Source organism: Callithrix jacchus, chromosome 18 (assembly GCF_049354715.1).
Source record: "Callithrix jacchus isolate 240 chromosome 18, calJac240_pri, whole genome shotgun sequence".
NCBI lineage: Eukaryota > Metazoa > Chordata > Mammalia > Primates > Cebidae > Callithrix > Callithrix jacchus.
Genome location: NC_133519.1, coordinates 40,723,695 through 40,743,438, shown reverse-complemented (window position 1 = coordinate 40,743,438; position 19,744 = coordinate 40,723,695). Strand labels below are relative to the sequence as shown.

Genomic DNA, 19,744 nt, shown 5'->3' with positions numbered 1-19,744 from the left:
ATGAGATATCATCTTACCCTAGTTAAAATGGCTATTATCAAAAAGACACGGACACTGGTGAGCATGTGTAGAAAGGGGAAACCTTGTACCTGGTTGGTGGAAACATAAATTAGTACAGCCATTGTGGAAAACAGTATGGAGCTTCCTCAAAAAGCTAAGAACAGAACTTCCATGTGATCCAGCAATCCTAATACTGGGTATATGTGCAAAGGAAAGGAAATCAGTGTGTTGAAGAGATACTTGCACTCCCATGTTTACTGTAGCACTGTTCACAATAGCCAGAATATGGAATCAACCTAAGTGTCCACCGACGGATGAATGGTTAAAGAAAATGTGCTGTATACAGATACACAGCAAAGTAGTGTTCCACCACAGAAAAGCAGGAAATCCTGTCATTTGCAGCAACACGGGTGGAGCTGTATTTCACTTATGTTAAGTGAAATAAGCCAAACACAGAAAGACACATCACGTGTTTTCACCCATATGTGGGAGCTAAAAAAGGGGATCTCAAGTCGTTACCAGAAGCTGGGAAGGGTAGGGGGTGGGGGATGAAGACAGTTTGATCAAGGGGTACAAATACACAGTTAGATAGAAGAAATAAGACCTAAGTTTATGTATCAATTAAAAAAATAACTAGCAGACAGCTTTTGGGGTATAGTTTATGCAAGAAAAATATATAGACCTCCCATTGTGGATTGACTTTGTTTGGCTTTATATAAAAAATTTGACAGGTGAATTAATGTACATTAATAAGACTTAACTTAAAAATATCTCTTTAATGTCATACACACACACACACACACACACACACACACACACACACACACACACACAATTTATATTATAATTCCTGGCTTTAGCTGAAGAATATTGGTACCATGGTGTTACATAATAGGACTTTTTCACATTTATAAATAATAAAGAAAAACATGCTGCCTTTTCTGGGACTAAGTAACTGCATTTTAACATTGGAATTTCTGGAATACTGAAGAGCTCTTAGGACCCCAAGAAAAGAAAGATGGAAATCAACTGAGTGACAGCATTCCGCAGGATTGTCAGAAAGAGGGACTCCTACTGGGCAGGGCTGAAATCACCGCGTCTCTTACAGATCAAGCCAGTTTTTGCTGGGCAGTACTAAGGATGAAAAGTCATTCTCAGGGCAGAAGAAGGGGAGGTGGGAAACTTACTTTTCCATTTCAGAAAAGAAATATAGATCATTGATCACAAAGTTGACAGTGATAATCCTGTGTCCAAATATACGGCGCTTTACGAGGGTCGATTCTCCGTTCTCTTGGTCTGCGCTCCGGGTGCTTGCGGTGGGTGGAGCTGGACGGCCCAAGGTGCTGTGTGGTGAGGTGAAATCTGAGAGAGAAAGAAGAAGGAAGTACAATCTTGTTTGAGCAAGTCACTCTCATCCTCAACCTGGGCATAACAAAAACGAAGAAAGGAGACTGTCCATCTACCCTATTGGCCTATTGAAATAGTCACTTTCTGCCATTGGGCTCAACCTTTTACTCGGACTTGAAGGACTGCTGAAAAAGCCATCAACTCAGGTAGTATGACACACACACAACATAAGTCATCTGAGCACTGAAGGTGCTCATCTAATAGAAATGTAATCCCACTATAGTTACACTAATGCCCAAGGTTTCTGCTGAGGCTGTGAAAATGAAACATGCAGATGTGACCTTCCAAATGGAGTGTGTAGCACCAATGATGCTTACTCACGTTTTATCAGGAAGTAGTTTACGAGCAAATGAGAAAAGCAGCACAAAGCAAAAGTCAAAATATCGTGAGTAAAGACGTTTATTAAGGAAACTGAGGGTAGAAAGCTAGAGTAAAGGAGAGCACAAGAGGCACTGAAAGATGTGGATTCTGTGTCAGAAAAATAAAATGCTTCTTTTAGAAGTTTATCGACTAGATTATAGCCAAAGAAATCTATTCATAGGGATTCAGGTCTGAGAAAAGAACAGGTTTGGGCTGGATCTGACAAATAGACCTTGGTTAGTTATCTGGCTGGGTTTCAGAAAAATGTCTAATCTGGCTCTAGAATTTACCATTCTTTCTGTAAATCCTTTATTCTGGAGTGCTGTTCAGGATTTACTCAAGCTGGTGTGGTGCTCCCTATGGTGTAGGTAGGATTCCTTTTGGTGCAGTGTTTATGCAGAATCGGAGGGTAGGCCAGGCGTGGTGGCTCACACCTGTAATCCCAGCACTTTGGGAGGCCAAGGGGGCAGATCATGAGGTCAGGAGTTCGAGACCATCCTTGCCAACATGGTGAAACCCCGTCTCTACTAAAAATACAAAAAAAAAAAAAAAAAAAAAAAATTAGCCTGGAGTGGTGGTGTTCGCCTATAATCCCAACTACTCGGGAGGCTGAGGCAGGAGAATTGCTTGAACCCTGGAGGTGGAGGTTGCAGTGAGCCCAGTGTCACTGAATTCCAGCCTGGTGACAGAGTGAGACTCCATCTCAAAAACAAAACAAAACAAAACAGAATGGGAGGGTAACTAGAAGATTCCATAAATACCTCACACTTGTTATGTCCCAGACGCTGTGCCAGACCCTAGGGTTGCCATATTGCATAAGACATAAGGTCCCTCTCCTACTGTCTTTCAATCTTTCTCTCTTAGACTTGAGTTTGAAGTGAAAAAAGTCTAGCTAATAGTGGAAATTGATATGATGGTTAGGGATTCTAGGAAATAGGGTGACAAATTCACCCAATTAACCTGGAAGCCATTGGATGCCTGTAAACTGGCTTTGATGGTAGAAGGGGAGACCTAATTTGTATTATTCACCGATTTCAATAGTAAATATTTTCACTGTACTACATTTTAAGCTACTGACGCTGATTAGGTAGCTCACAAAATTTCAGAATATTTAACAGCTGGCTCTCACTAACCAGTCTGAGCAGCTCCAACTCATTACTACCTGGGAGTCATATTTGACTTCTTTCTCTTTCCACATCCAATTAGTCACCAAATACTGTTGGTTCTGCTTTCTGAATATATTTCAAATAGATCTACTGTTGGTCCTTCTTGCAGTGACCTTCGTTCACAGCATCATCATCTTTCACTTGTTGCAAAAACCACGTAAGTGTTCTTGGGGTCAGGACTAGGGTCAGGACCTACTAAGGTGACGGAGGTGCCTAGGACACATTTTAAGGAAGCGTTTACTATCAAAGTGGTACAAGTGTGGAGTTGCCATGTGTATGAGCCTGAGGGTCAGTGCCTCCTTAATTTATGTGTGTTATATGCCTTTCTTGCCTCAGCCTAGTTCCTGCCCTGACTGTGCTTCCTACTCTTAATTTTGCTTTTGTGTAGTATATTCCCTACATTATAGTCAGGAGGATCATTCTCACTTGGCTACTGTTACTAATCTGTTGAAACTTTTGTTTTTCAGAGGGAGTTTTTGCTCTGTCTCCCAGGCTGGAATGCAGTGGTGTGATCTCAGCTCACTGCAACCTCCGCCTCCTGGTTCAAGCAATTCTCCTGTTTCAGCCTCCTGAATAGCTGGGATTACAGGTGCACATCACCATGCCTGGCTAATTTTTGTATTTTTGATAGAGACAGAGTTTCACCATATTAGTCAGGCTGGTCTCGAACTCCTGACCTTTGGTGGTACACCCACCTTGCCTCCAAAAGTACTGGGATTACAGGTGTGAGCCACCATGCCCAGCCTGCTGAAACTTTTTTATTAGAATGCTCACTTTTGTCTAAGATAGAGTACTAAGGAATTCTCCCTCCAGAAACAATTTTTAAAAGTCAGGCAAAATATATTGAAACAGTTTTTAAGACACTATCAGAGAATTAAGGACAGTGATCACTGAATTTGGGAAAAATGAGTGAGCTCTACTCTTGCCCCACTTTACCACCTTGAGGTAGGATCCATTCCATAGTCAGGGAGGGAAAACCCAGACCAAATTCCGTGGACTCTCTAAATTGAGAAGATGAACGTGAGAGTCCAGTGAGATCAATGTGGCTAGAATTCACAAGATGGAGTTCAAAGAGGAGAGGGAGAAACTGGAAATCTGCAGAGGTTCCCTCAAGTACTCAGCAGAGTGCTGACCCGCTCAAGATATGAGGAAACCACCCAAAGCTTGAGGGTAGGGGGATCTGAAAGCATTAAAGAACTGTCCTTGATGCTCACACAGAACCGGAAATAGTGCCTGCTTCCACCAGGAGACTAGAAAAACTTATAATTTATGAGGAACTTGGTAGAATACCCAGGAAGGTTTTACCTCAGTAGTGGAGAATAACTAGCTATGCAAATGACATGGCTTTCAATTCACTTAACCAATCATAAAAGGAAGACCCAAAAGAATAAAACTAGTTTTGAGTAACTTAACTGCATCTCACAACAAAGTTCAGGCATATTTTATAGGAATATAAAAACATCCAACACCTGAAAAGATATAATTTACAGTGTCTGGAAACCTATTTTAAGGTTCTTATACTATGGATTGAATATCCTTTATCTGAAATGCTTGGGACCAGAAGTGTTTCAGATTTGGATTTTTGGAATATCTGCATATATACAATGAGACATTTTGGGGATGAGACCCAAATCTAAACACGAAATTTATTTATGTTTGAATACTCCTTATGCATATAGCCTGAAGGTAATTTCATCTACACCTTGGGGACACTGCACAAATTGTGTATTGTGCCCCTCCCTGCATTTTCACTGCAACCTGTTACATGAGGTTAGGTGCAAAATTTTTTATTTGTGGTAGATTTTGGAGTATTTTGGATTTTGGATCTTCAAAAGACACTAAGTAAAAAATGAAAGAGCAAGCCATCAACTAAGAGAAAATAATTTCAAAGTATGTCCCTCAAAGAATATATCTAGATTATATAAAGAATTCTTACAACTCAATAATAACACAACAGAGTTTTTTTTTAAAATGGGCAAGAGATACAGACAGACACTTCACTAAAAAATGCACCATATGTATGGCAATTTATATGGTGTGGCTGTGTCTTCACCCAAATCTCACCTTGAATTCCTACATGTTGTGGGAGAGGCCCAGTGGGAGGTAACTGAATCATGGAGGGCAGGTCTTTCCTGTGCTGTTCTCAAGATAGTGAGTAAGTCTCATGAGATCTGATGGTTTTAAAAGGGGGAGTTTCCCTGCATAAGCTCTCTCTTTGCCTGCTGCCATCCATATAAGATGTGACTTGCTCCTCCTTGCCTTCTTCCATGATTGTGAGGCCTCCCTAGCCACATGGAACTGTCAGTCCATTAAAACCTCTTTTTCTTCCCTGTGTTGGGTATGTCTTTATCAGCAGTGTGAAAATGGACTAATACAGCAAGCAAGCACATAAACACATACTCAACATCATTAGTCATAACAAAATAAAAATTAAACTAAAACAAGATACCATTACAGACCCTCTAGAATGGCTAAAATTAAAAAGACAGATAATACCACAGGTTAGTGAGGATGGGGAACAATGGAAACTTTCCTACACTGGTGGTGAAAATGCAAAAGTGGTACAATCACTTTGGAAAACAGTTTGGCCATTTCTTATAAAGTTAACATATACTTACCACATAACTCAGCACTTCCTCTTTTAAATATTTACCCAAAAGAAATAATATATATCCACACAAATACTTGAATATTCATAGCAGTGTAATTCATAATAGCACCAAAGTGGAATCAACCCAAGTATGTACCAATTGGTGAATGTGTAAACAAAGGATGCTATGGTACAATGGAATACTACCCAGTGATAAAAAGGAATGAGCTACTGATATATGCAATAGCATAGAGGAATCCCAAAAGCATCAGGCTATGTAAAAGAAGCTGGTCACAAAGGACTATTGCATGCATGCAGTACTTACTGCATGATTCCATTTATATTAAATTCTTTAAGAGACTAAGCTGTAGTGATAGAAGCAGGTCAGCTGTTGCCAGACCAGAGAGCAGTAGTGGAAGGGGGAGGGTGTTGATTGAAAAGATGCATAAAGGAATTTCTTGTGGTGAAGCAAGTATTCTATATCATGATTGCAAAGGTAGTTACATTAATCAAATTGCACAATTAAAATTAGTGAATTTTACTGTATAAAAATTGTAGCTTAAAAAGCTATTCTAAAAAGTAATTTAAAAATAAATGGGAAGAAAAGAAAACAAAGTAGCAAGAATGCATAACTCCCGAGAATTTTTGTTCAAAAGGGAAACAGACAAATGTACCAGATAATTGGAGGGGAATGTAGAATCAGGGATTCATTTTTAGTTGAGAGGTACTATGCCATATTTGGTGCCGAGTGAATAATCCAGTAGAAAAAAATAAAAATGATGCAGGAGAATATGCAAAAATGACTGGATGAATGCCCTTGAGTAGATGAGGGCCTGGATGCTTCCTTAAGAGCAAGGTCAGGCAGTCTATTCAGTGACCAGAGCATGTGAATACAGGGCAGGCAGACAGGTGATTCAGTGGAGGGAAGCTGTAAAACTCTTCTGATTGCTTCTGTTTTCTCAGATACTAAACACACACACACTCTGGCATAAGAAAATCAGTGAGATTAAAAATTCAGTGGAGGTTCCAATGGGAATCAAAGTTTGTTTGAGGCAGGAAACTACAGAAAGAGTATGAAAACACATGTACGCTTTAAAAGGCAACGGTAAAATAAACGCTTGTGTTGAAGATAGGGGTTGCATCAAGATAGGAGTGCAGTGGTGTGCTCTAAGCTCACTGCAACCTCTGCCTCCTGGATTCAAGTGATGGGTAAAGGGGGAGTTCTATTGAAGAGGGACATCAGGTGTCATCTGAGTTATGCCATTTTCTATTTCTTGGTTTGGATGATGGGTATTCATACAGTCACTTATAAGTATGCTATATTTTAAATAAAAACTTAGACCAGTGTCAGGCTGAGTGTCATAAGCTCTTCCCTGCATCTAAGGGGAACCGGAAGTTGTGTAGACTTCCTATTGAATTGGGTAAGTACAGGTCTTGCGTTCTAACATAATACTGGGGAAGGGAGGAGTCAAAGAATGATGAAACAGGACTTCCTACCAGTTGGGGGCATGAGGGCTTGAGCTGGTTTATTTAAAAAAAAAAAAGCAACAAAAGCGCTAGAGCTATTTTTTTTTTTTTTTGAGATGGAGTCTCGCTCTATCACCCAGACTGAAGCACAGTGGCATCCCAAGTTGCTGGGATTACAGGCACACACCACCATGCTCAGCTAATTTTTGTATTTTAGTAGAGATGGAGTTTTATCATGTTAACTAGGCTGGTCTCAAACTCCTGACCTTAAGTGATTCACCCACCTTGGCCTCCCAAAGTGCTGGGATTACAGGCATAAGCCACTGTGCCCGGCCTGCTAAAACTATTCTTAAAGCCAAAATGTTTGGTTTTGAAGCAGTTCATAAAATACATATACAAACATTTTTCAAATTAAAATAAGTAACATTAAAATACCAATAGAAAAATAGACGAAGGGCATAAACAGTTAAAAAAAGAATACAAGTGACCAGTAAATAAAGATGCTCAATTACTAAAGTAATATAAATGAGAATAGAATACCTGGCCCATTATTTTTCATTTACCAGGTTGGCAGTTTTAAAAAATGTATAACATACTGTGTTGATGAGAATGTGAGGAACCAGACACTAGTTTATATGGTTGGCAAGAGTTTAAATTAGTGCAGTGTTTTTGGAGGGCGAAAATTTAACTGTTTTTAACCATTTACCCATCACTCCCATTTTAAAGAATTTATTTCATAGAAACACACAATTGCAAGAGATGTATGTTTTGCAGCATTGCTTAAGTGAAAGTTAGAACAACTCACATGTCATCAAGAGAGCCATGATTTGTCACTGTCAGTCTTTCAAGTCTCATCTCAAGCACTTTCCCCATCTCATGAATCTCTAGTCCGACTGGCCTGATGGTAGTTTCTGAATTGCACCATCCTCTTTTTTATTTTATGATTCTGAGCATACCTAGAAATCACTCTCCTCCCATCCCATCTACCTAACTTGGTCATTCCTGAAAACTCAACTGTATGTCATTTTCTGGGAAAAATTTTCTCTGGCCCTCCTGCCTTGACTAATAGAGTCTCCCTGCAATTATCATTGGGATCACTCATCACAATTATATAATAATAGCAATAACACTAGCTAACCCTCTTATAGCATGTACTATTGCCAAGAACAGTTCTAATAACTCTGTGAAATAGAAACAATTCCCATTCCTATTCTACAGACAAGAAAATGGAGGTACGAGGTAACTTTCTCAAGGTCCTTCAGCTAGAGAACGGCAGATTCAAATCCAGGCACTCTGGCTCCAGCCTCTGTGGCTTGCGTTTTCTGTTTGAAATCTGCAGGTACACAGGGCAGACCCTCTGCTGCAGGCTCCCTATTGTTCACGACTGTATCTCCAGCATCTGGCAAACTGCCTGCCATGTAGTGGATTCTCCAAAAGTGTGTTAAATGAAGGAATTAATTAGTGAAGCAGTTGAATTAATCCATATAATGGACACTTTATGGCAGTCAAAAACAAGGCAGATATACGTGTACTGACAAAACGATGTCCACGATACATTGTTGAGCAAAAAAAAAAAAAAAAAAAAAGCGAGTTACAAATCAGATATATGGCCTCAATTTTGCGGGAAAAGTAATATACAGAAAAATAATGAGGAGGCAGGTTCACAAGTATTAACAATGTCATCTCTGGAGGGATGTTCACTTCTATACTATATATTCCTGTAATTTTTATTACCTCTTTATTAATAGCATGTGTTAATTTTATAAGCAGAAACATTTTGAAAATAATTTTTAAAGAGCAAATTCAAAAACATAAGGCAGTTATTTTGTAAATATGAGATTTGGCAATGCCTTAGGTTAGTTATTTCCTATCCTTGCTGGCTCCTTAAGCAGAGGCCTCGGGGCTTGCATCCTCTCTAGGCAGGCCTGGGCTTGGCTTTGCACACAGGACCTGGGCATTTTTGCTAGACTCCAGGCTGCTGCAGACATGACACAAAGCAATAAGCTTCTTATGTGGGCTGACCCTGATGGCTAAAATATCAACAGGGAGTGGGGCAAATATAGAAATGACTTACTTTCCTTGCTATTTTGCATTTCCTGGTGAAGATAGTCTTCAAATTCCTGGCGCTTACTAGGATTCGACATAAATCTGCGGTACTTGCAAAAGCTCCTGATAAAGCTGATCATCCTCAGCCAGCCTTTCTTCTGGGGAAAGAAAGAGGAGTATAACGTGTTCCTTAGTATAGCTGCTGTTCTCCGAGAGTCTACCTTATGCCAAAGCTTGGCGTTCATTACATTGTATAATCTGCCCCAAATTAAGTAGCTGGTGGGTGAAAGATTCTAGCCTCAACAGTCATGGCCGTAGCCATTTGTTCATGCTCCTCCTACCACAGCCTTTCAACAGTGAAGATGTGAGATGCTGTGATTAAGAGAGGGCGCATGAGAGCTAAAAACTGGAAGAAAACGAGAACAGAAATAAAGAACCGAAGGCTCAGGCAAATTTTGAAACATTGAAGGAATAAGGAAATGAACATTACTAAGCATTTAAAAAAGAAAATATAATTTTTTTTTTGAGACGGAGTTTCGCTCTTGTTACCCAGGCTGGAGTGCAATGGCGCGTTCTCGGCTCACTACAACCTCCGCCTCCTGGGTTCGGGCAATTCTCCTGCCTCAGCCTCCTGAGTAGCTGGGATTATAATTACTTCTACCCACTCATACACCTCCTCTCTCTCTCTCTCTCTCTCTCTCTCTCTCTCTCTCATGCACACACACACACACACACACCCCACATACATGAATTTTGTAAGTTTCTTCATCTGTTTCTAAATAGGTACCCAGGAACCACTGTACATTTTATTTGTCCTTCAAGAAATTGATACCTAGAGCCAGAAAGACCTTTGTTGGTTAAGTAGTTCAGTTGTTTCAGTCTGCAGGGAGGGAAACAACGTAAGCATGGCTTTAGACAGAAAGCAGTGAAGTACAAAAAGCACTGAATTTGGGATCAAAAAGTGCTTTGAGTCTTGAGTCTGAAGCTTAGCTTCTCAGAACCTCATTGTGTAATTTGTGTCAAGTTACTTAACCTGTGTCTCAGTGTCTCCATGTGTAAGACAGAAACAATAGCCTTCAGGGTTGCAGTGAGACTTGGTGGTTATCTACGTAAACCCCAAAGCAGTGCTTGGCAAAGAGTAGGCATTCAGTACATGTTGGTTTCCTTTCATCTTATTTTCTAAGAACAACTGGAAGGCCTGAAATTAAACCAAGTGCACTGGTTCTGGGTAAAGTATTCTTTTTAGTAGTCTATATGACCATTCATGGTGCCCTGACATGGAGTTTATTCATATATGGAGAAAATACAGAGGAGAGAGGAGGGAGCAATACATTTTCATCCCTGGAGTACTGGATCAATGGGCTTAGGCATTATTTTCCAAGTTATCTTGGAATGATCTTTGGAGTCAGACAGAGCTGGGCTAAAATTCTTCCGATGCTGACCAGCCTCTAAAACACATGGAGCAACTGATTCTCTAAGGGGACATGTATTGTCTTTCTTTTTTTTTGTTCTCATACCACATAGAGACTTTCCTGAGTAACATTCCTTTTCCTCGTTCTTCCTTTTTTCTGTCCTCCCATAGGAGAAAGAATGAGCTAGATAGTTTGAAAGAAGGAAATGGTGCGCTTTGTTCTCAGCTCTTTGCATTCTCTCTCTGGTTTGTTTGTCTGCAGGATGCCTTTTTTAAGCTCGGCTTTTGATATACAGTAAGAGATTCACCCTGGAAAGTGGGGGTGTAAGTTGTTCTGTTAGACCAGTGACTGGGTTTGTAAATTTAATTTGGATGCAGAGGACCAGCCTCTTTGCTTCACTGCCAAGCCATGTCCTCCACACTAACTTTCAACTAGAAGAGCTCCATGTGTCCGGTCCCTGTACCTATTACTCAGTTGATTCTAATCACAGGTAGAGAAGAGAGGTACTTCCTTAAATTCCTAGTATAACAATTTCTCTGAGTCTCAGATTCCTCCTTTGCAAAATGGGGATTTAAAAACCTACCCCTAAGACAATGATTTTCTTGTCTCCAGTGTCTTGTTCCACTTTCTTCTGCACTAACCTGGGATTCCTGTAGGAAAGCTGACACTCTCTTTGAGGGTTTCCTAGATGAACGTTGTACTTCACTTCGTACGTCCACCTCCTGAGGGCGAGGTGGGAACAGGTCTTGATATTCTTTAAACCTGCCAGAAGGAGATCAGGAATATCAAACAGGACAAAAACTTGGCACATAAAAGATAACAGTCCAGGCAAACCTACGGCAGCTTCCGGAGGAAGTCTCAGTGGTAATTGGGGAATGATGAAATACTAAAAAATTATCTTCTTACTATATCAGACCTTTGTTAGTGTCAGCCTAACCTTCCTGATCAACACTATTGTTTATTAATGCAAATAAACAGAAACGTGTGTGTGTGTGTGTGTGTGTGTGTGTGTGTGTGTGGTAGACAGGTAGGAGAGTTCAAGATGAGTTTGACTTTTTATTTTGTAGAGAGGCTCTAGCAATGAGTTATGAAAATGGATTATGAAACCCCAAGGAGCAACTCCAGAAGAATTCTTTCTTTCACTGAGTATACTTACCACTTTTCTTCTATAGATTTCATAATATGTCCCTGGAGCTCTAATACTTTGGTCACGGTGACATGATGCATGCGAGCGATTTCTTTTATGATAGGGGCATCATACTGCAGCATTTCTTCTAGAAAATGCAAGAGAGAAAAGAAGCCGTAATCCTGGTCTGCCATTTCTGAGACAGCTGGTGGTTTTTTCATCCTGAGTCTCACCACACCCATTCTCAATCTGGCTAAACTCTGAGTCCTCCACAGTTTGTTAGAAAATCTCCAAAGCATATTTGAAATGTGATGTGCAAACCCATTTGTAAACCAAATTCTTTTCCTCATTTGGTTTTATTCAAATTTCGAAGATACGTGCTTAAGAGGAAAGAAATTTTTAAAGGACTTATTTCTGCAGCTGGTTTGAAAATTTGGATTTAGAGAGAAAGCAGAAGAGGAAAGGATTACAGTTAAATTGCTGGGCAGATAGGGCATCCAAGATTTCAGATAAGTATTGTGAGGGTAATATGGTTCTTCAGGTATTCGGACTGTTGTGTTCATTGATGAGACTTGAAAATAATCAAGGATAGGATCTGGACACTCTTCCTCTTCTAGCTTATTCAAAATATTGTACAGAACTCAACATCCACAGATTCAACAAATAAATAATGCTTATGAATAAATATTTGTTAATTTGACCTATTTTTCTATATTCACAAAAATTTATTTCCTTATCTTGGTTTACTAAAAGCAAAAACCAAACATACAAAAATACCATCTGCGACAAAATAGGAGGCTCTCTCTTCATCGCAACTTCAGCTGTTGGCCAACAAGACTTTATTTACCATATTTATCCTCCCAACTTAGGAAACAAAATAAGACACAACTTCAAAAACAAAGATTTTTCAGGCACACAGTTCTCCTTCCCAGTACAACTGTCTTCACAATTCACGGGTGGCAGACACGCCACCTTTGCAGACAGCTAACTTTTGCTTTTTGTATCTAACTTCACCCTAGTTGGTTTAATGGCCAAATGACTTGAATTTGAATTCAAGTTCTATGAAGTGTACAAGCTAGTTAACCTCTCTGTGTTTCCCTTTCTTCATTAGTCTAGTGGAGATGCCTGTCCCTATATTTCAGGGATTAAATAAAATTCTGGTTTTAGAATTAAATAAAATTAAATGAGAGGATACATGTGAAAGTATCTTGCTCTTGGCTTCCTTTACTAGTGATATGATTTGACTCTGTGTCTCCACCCAAATCTCACCTTGAATTGTAATAATTCCCACATGTCAAGGGCAGGACCAGGTGGAGATAACTGAATCATGGGGGTGGTTTCCCCCACACACTTCTCATGATAGTGGGTGAGTTCTCATGAGATATGATGGTTTTACAAGGGCTTCACCCTTCCCTGGGCACTCATTCTCTCTCTTGCCACCCTGTGAAGAGGTGCCCTCCACCATGACTGAAAGTTTGCTGAGGCCTTCCCAGCCATGTGGAACTGAGTCAATTAAACCTCTTTTCTTTATAAATGACCAGTCCCAGGCAATTCTTCATAGCAGTGTGAGAATGGACTAATACAGTAAATTGGTACTGGGAGGTGAGCTGTACCCTGCAAAGCCACAGGGATGGAGCTGCCCAAGGCTGTGGAAGCCCACTTGTTGTATCAGTGTGACCTGGGTGTGAGACAAGAAGTCAAAGGAAATCATTTTGGAACTTTAAGGTTCGGTGACTGCCCTACTGGATTTCGGACCTGCATGGGGACTGAGCCCCTTTGTTTGGGCCAATTTCTCCCATTTGGAATGGGTGTATTAATGCAATGCCTGTTATCTCCATTATATCTGGGAAGTAACTAACTTGCTTTTGATTTTACAGGGTCATAGGCAGAAGGGACTTGCCTTATCTCAGACGAGACTTTGGACTTGGACTTTGGGTTAGTGCTGGAATGAATTAACACTTTGGGGGAATGTGGGAAGGGCATGATTGTGTTTTGAAATGTGAGGACATGAGATTTGGGAGGGGCCGGGTGGATGACATCATCTGGCTCTATGTCCCCACCCAAATGTCATCCCGAATTGTAATAATCCCCATGTGTCAAGGGCAGGTGAAGATAATTGAATGATGGGGGTGGTTTCCCCCATGCTGTTCTCGTGACAGTGAATTTTCAAGAGATCTGATAGTTCTACAAGGGGCTTCCTCCTTCATTTGGCACTCATTTTCTCTCTTGCCACACTGAAGAGGTGCCTTCTGCCATGATCGTAAGTTTCCTGAGGTTTTCCCAGACATGTGGAACTGTGAGTCAATCTTTTGTCTCTTTTCTTTATAAATTACCATTCTCAGGTATTTCTTCAATAGCAGTGTGAGGACAGACTAATACAACTCATATTAAGACTTTGGATTTATTATTACTCTTCTCTGCTTTTGCCCTCCCTCTTAATCTTTGTCTCAATACTGCCCCATGTGGCTGTCACTCTGTACTGCTGTCTCTGGGGCCTCACATAAGACAGGTTATTTCCCAGGCTATTCTCCTAAGACACTGAAGGGAGAAGGAAAACAGGATCAGAAGAGGACGCATACCAGGAGAGAGACGGCCATGGAAGAAAGTCTTGATTACTTTTTCTATGAGAGACTTGCAAGTCTTTTCATTGGTCTCTATACTGATCTTCTGTACAGCTATCAGGAATTGCAATGGGCTTCCAGCATTCCGTTCTTCGAGAAACTCCCCGAAGAACTCCAAGTGCTGTGTATTTAAGAGGACTTCTGCCAAGTTTCTGGAAAACAAGAAACCATCTTTGGTAGAGAGAAAGGAATGATGACTATGGATTCTGTCTCAATTAGAAAATGGGGAAGTGCATTGCCCAGGCTGTAGGGCCCTCAGCCATGTGTGAAGAGCACTGTGGATGAATTGGTTAAATCTGTCTGTCTCTTTGGTGATAAACTTGAACTTTTATGAACCCTTTCTAAGTTTGGTCCAATATCTTCCTTCCTAATGGAAGATGAAGGAAAATATTTTAATGGGTACGATTTTTTCAAGGGGATTCTCTTTTCACATTACGGATTCAGAACAACTCCTAATTGGCACTTATTTCTGTGAGGCAGGGCATGATTAGCAGTTTTTGATTAATGTTTCTAAATTTCCTTTGCTGGTTTCTTCTTTCACTGCCCCTTGAATAAAGGTGCCCCTAATGTTTCATCCTCAGTCCTCTATTCTTTTGCCTTATGGGTTTTTCTCAGTAATCTGTGCCTCCTCTGGGGTTTCAATGTTTATTGATAGGAGGAAGTGATTTCCAATTTTATTGATGGGTGAAACTACATCTCCAGTTCCTGTGTTCTCCACTTTTAAATTTGAACTGCCCATGAAACCTCATCTTTATGTCATAGTTATTATTTAAACCTCTCTACACACACACCTACATCTTGACCAACTTGCTCTTCCTTTATACACCTATTTCATTATGATGTTAACCATAGATTTTTAACAGATGCCCTTTATCAGGATGAGATAGTTCCCTTCTATTCTTATCTTATTGAGAATTTCAAAAATCACAAATATGTGCTGGACGTTGTAAAAGGCTTTTTTTCTGCATCAGTTGAGATAACCATGTGAATTTCTCCCCCTTGTGTCATTAGTATGGTATAATAACTGCTTTTTGCATTCCTTGTATTCCTAGGATAAATTCCACTTGGTAACCCAGACTGGAGAACAGTGACATGAACACAGCTCACTGCAGCCTTGACCTCCCAGGCTCAAGTGATTCCCCCTGACCTCAGCCTCCAAGTAGCCGTAACTACAGGCGTGCACCATCGTGCCCAGCTAATAATGTTTGTATTATTATTATTTTTTTTGTAGAGATGGAGTTTCACTATGTTGCCCAGGCTTGTGTTAAACTCCTGAGCTCAAGCAATCTGCCCACCTTGGCTTCTCATAGTGCTGAGATTAGAGGCACGAGCCACCAAGCCTGGCCACTGATCTTTTTTTATGTATTGCTGGATTTCATTTGCAAATATTGTATTGAAGGTTTTTGTACCTAGAAACTAGAGGGAGTATTGGTCTGTGGTTTTCTTTTCTTATTACGTCTTTGGTCTGGCTTTGGGATCAGGATAATACTGCCCTCAAAGAATAAGGTGGCAAGTGTTTCTTCTTTCTCTGTTTCCTCAAAGAGGTCATGGAATATTGACATTACTTAGCCTTTAAATATTTCATAGAATTCCGCAGTGAAGCTGTCTCTGCCTGGGTGTTTCTATGTGAGAAAACTTTAAATTATTAATTCGATTCTTTTCTTATTATAGATTTATTCACATGTTCTACTTTTCCTTGAAAAGTAGCTAGCTTACTTCAGAATTTACTTCATAAATTCTAGAAATTTATGTATTCTATCTAAGTTGCCTAATTTGTTTCTTGCATTTCCTTAAAATCATATTAATTTCTGCAGGGCAGAATTTATGCTCTTTAAATCCAGATGTTGATTATCTGTGTCATCTTATTTCCCTTGGTCACTATATCTTACAATTTAACAATTGTATTGATCTTTATAAAAAACTAACTTATTTGCCTAGATTTCCTGTGTTTTTCTCTTTTTTATCTATACATTAATAGTTATTATTTATTTCCTTTCAATTTAGTTTGAATATATAATTTCAGTACCTTTGGTATCATTGTTTCTGATGTGAAATAAACATTAATCTTGCTGTAGTTCCCTTGAATATGATACATCCTTTTTCTCCTGCAGCGCTCAAGATTTTTCTGTCTTTATCTTTCAACAGTTTGATTATGATGTGTCTTTGTGTGGATCTCTATGATTCTTCTGTCAACTTACATCTGTTATTGATTGCCTCTAGTCAATTTTTCATTTTAGTTATGTACTTTTCAATGCTAGGTTTTTTGTTGTATTTTATAATTTCTATCTCATTATTGATATTCTCTATTTGATTAATCATTGCCAGAATACCTTCCTTTAATTCATTTTTTTTTTTGAGACAGAGTCTTGCTCTGTTGCCCAGGCTGTAGCACAGTGGTGTGATCTAGACTCACTGCAATCTCTGCCTCCAGGGGTTCAAGCGATTTTTCTGTCTCAGCCTCTTGGGTAGCTGAGACTACAGGTGCGTACCACCATACCCGGCTAATTCTTGTATTTTTAGTAGAGATGGGGTTTCCTCATATTGGCCAGGCTGGTCTTGAACTCCTGACCTCATGATCCACCCTCCTCGGCCTCCCAAAGTGCTGGGATTACAGGTGTGAGCCACTGTGCCCAGCCTTCCTTTAATTCTTTAGACATGGTTTTCTTTAGTTTGTTGAACCTACTGCTTGGAAGTCTTTGGTCCAACATCTGAATCACCCTAGAGAGAGTTTCTATTGACTGCCTTTATTCTCCCTGTGGATGGGGCATACTTTCCTGGGATTTTTCTTTGTGTGTGTGTGTCTTATAATTTTTTGTCTAAAGTTGAATTTGGGATAATATATTATCACAACTCTGGATTCTGAATTTACACCCCACCCCCCATCCACCAAAGATTGCTGCTGTTGATGGTTTCGTTTGCTTTTTTTACATTTTGTTTTCTGTTAAATGACTTATGTGGGCTAGCTCTGTAGAATATATTTCCCCTGAAGTGTGTGGCTACTAAAGTGTCCGCTCAGTTGTTTCTCGTTTTAATACGTATTTTTCTTTTTACACTAGTTTTCAGTGCTTCATTATCAGCCAATGATAAACAGATAATTGGGCTTCTCTTCAGTCTGTCTTGAGCATCTGCACAGCATTTGCACAGTCCCTTGGGAATATCTTGCTCCCAGATTTTTCTTTTATACTTTTGGCTGTTTTACCTTTTTTTAATACTTTTGGCTGTTTTACCTTTTATACTTTTGGCTGTTTTACCGCTTGCCCAACTAGTACCACTGCCTTAAGTGGGTGTGAGAGTGGTCTCCTGGTTGTTTGCCACAGGGATGGCTATTGGTTTTGCTGGTCATTGGCTTTTTTGTGGCGCTCCAAACCGTATCACTTTCTTCGGCTGGCAGCAAGATGGCTGGTACTCATGGCTGTCCAGCTTGCTGTGATGCGGGTGATTACAAGTAAAATGCCACAGGTGACACTGTTCTTACTGAGGTCTGGTTGTTTTCTTGGATAAACAGTTTTTTTTTTTTTTTTGAGACGGAGTTTCGCTCTTGTTACCCAGGCTGGAGTGCAATGGTGCAATCTCGGCTCACCACAACCTCCGCCACCTGGGTTCAGGCAATTTTCCTACCTCAGCCTCCTGAGTAGCTGGGATTACAGGCACGCGCCACCACGCCCAGCTAATTTTTGTATTTTTAGTAGAGATGGGGTTTCACCATGTTGACCAGGATGGTCTCGATCTGTTGACCTCGTGATCCACCCGCCTCGGCCTCCCAAAGTGCTGGGATTACAGGCTTGAGCCACTGTGCCTGGCCCGATAAACAGTTTTTGATTTGTTAGATGCCTTTAGTTAGTTGACAGAGTTCTGAAATTCTTTTTGACAGGTTTTCCCAGCTTTGCTTTTATGGAGTGACTACTTACAAAGTTCTTGCTCTACCATTCCAGAAATCGAATCCCTTCCTTCATTGTTTTGTACATCTGCATTCTCCCTTCCATTTCGCTTCCACAGTTTACTCAGATCTTTATTGTTTGCCCAAATGACTGCAAAGACTTTCCAACTATGATTTCTGCCTTCAACCGCTGGATGTCTGACTCCTTATATTCTCATGTCTGTCAGAGTAATAGTTTAAAAATCCACATAACAGATACTTCCGCCACCCACTGCTCCGACAAACCCCGAAGAATCCTCACTGCCATTTAAACAATGCAAGTTCCTTAATAATCTACCCAAGACCTTTCTCTAATTATTTGGTCTCAATCTGGCTTTTTAATTTTATGTTTTATGTCCCTTCGCCGCATGCACTGTGTACTTCAACACCACTGGACTATTTTCAAGTCTTTGAATATTACGTTTATATTCATGAGTTTATAGCTTTGTGTTGCATCTTCATCTTTGAGTAGGGTTTATCCCTACCCACAAAATACTCCAATTTCTTTGCAATTGAATTTACACATGCAGTTCTGGGCATCTTCTGATATTCTAACTTTTCCCAATCCTCACTCTAAATTTCTCTCTCCTTTCACTGTATTTCCATACCAATCGGCTAATATTTTATCATACCATTTTAAAGTCAGCCTTGCATTTTCTTTAGTTACCTAATTTGATTAAGGGTAAGGACTATGTCTTATTTTTGTATCATTAGAATTCACAGAGTGTCTAGAATACAGTACATGATCAGTAGCCATTTACTTGTTGAATAAGAGACAGGGACAAGGTTTAAGAGGATCGCAGCTGTGATTTCCCTGAGCTATTCTGCTTGGTCTTAACCGAAGTCATGAAACTAGACGATATGACCCTGATGCGTCTTCTAGAACTTAATTTTCTTACAGATATGTGATTTAAGACTTCTGTGATATTCATGCTTAACTAAATTAGAAAATAAATATATCTATAGACATAATGGAGAGCAGTGACTAGGACAAATTGGAAAAGCAAAAGGGACAAATGATTGAACCTCAGAGAATAATTTCAGTTGCCTAAAGGGAGCAAGATCTATTTAGAGTGCTTGGAAGAGACAAAGACTTGTCACCCTCAATGAATATCATCAGTAAATGAAAACATTCTTGTCTGGGTACAAGTGCCTATAATCTCAGCACTTTGGAAGGCTGGGATGGGAAGATCACTTGAGCCCAGAGTTTGAGACCAATCTAGGTAACATGGAAAGACCCAGTCTGTACAAAAAAAAAAAAAAAAAAAAAAGTCAGGCATGGCAGCATGTACTTGTAGTCCCAGATACTTAAGAGGCTGAAGTGGGTAGATCACTTGAGCCCAGGGAGGTTGAGCTACAGTGAGGTGTGATGGAGCCACTGCACTCTAGCCGGGATAAAAAAAAGTGAGATCCTGTCTCAAGAAAAAAATTAATTAAAAAAAAGTTTTTGTGGGAGTTTTTTCTATGCAAAATATTCTGTGGACATTTTGATTAACATATTTATATGTTCTTCTATAGCCTCATCATCTAGAAGAGGACCTTTCATATAGCTAGCCATTACAGATAGTAGAAAATAACTGAATAAATAAAAATACATAAGTAACTGAATGGTATGACCTACAAGAAAATTATA

General features: G+C 39.8%; 1 protein-coding gene across 23 annotated transcripts in view; it reads right to left on the bottom strand.

Annotated features, from left to right (window-relative positions):
* Positions 1–19,744, bottom strand: part of RGSL1 (regulator of G protein signaling like 1) — a 140,324-nt gene that overhangs the window by 13,760 nt on the left and 106,820 nt on the right. For all 23 annotated transcript variants that reach the window (XR_013528977.1, XR_013528978.1, XM_078355067.1 and 20 more), the window contains 5 exons: positions 14,154–14,347; positions 11,605–11,722; positions 11,090–11,210; positions 9,065–9,194; positions 1,188–1,362 (listed from right to left, as the gene is read on the bottom strand). Coding sequence is in view for 21 of the 23 variants with exons in the window: in XM_078355067.1 (XP_078211193.1) it covers positions 1,188–1,362; positions 9,065–9,194; positions 11,090–11,210; positions 11,605–11,722; positions 14,154–14,347 (738 nt within the window). In the remaining 2 variants the exon portion in view is untranslated. The remainder of the gene's footprint in view (positions 1–1,187; positions 1,363–9,064; positions 9,195–11,089; positions 11,211–11,604; positions 11,723–14,153; positions 14,348–19,744) is intronic.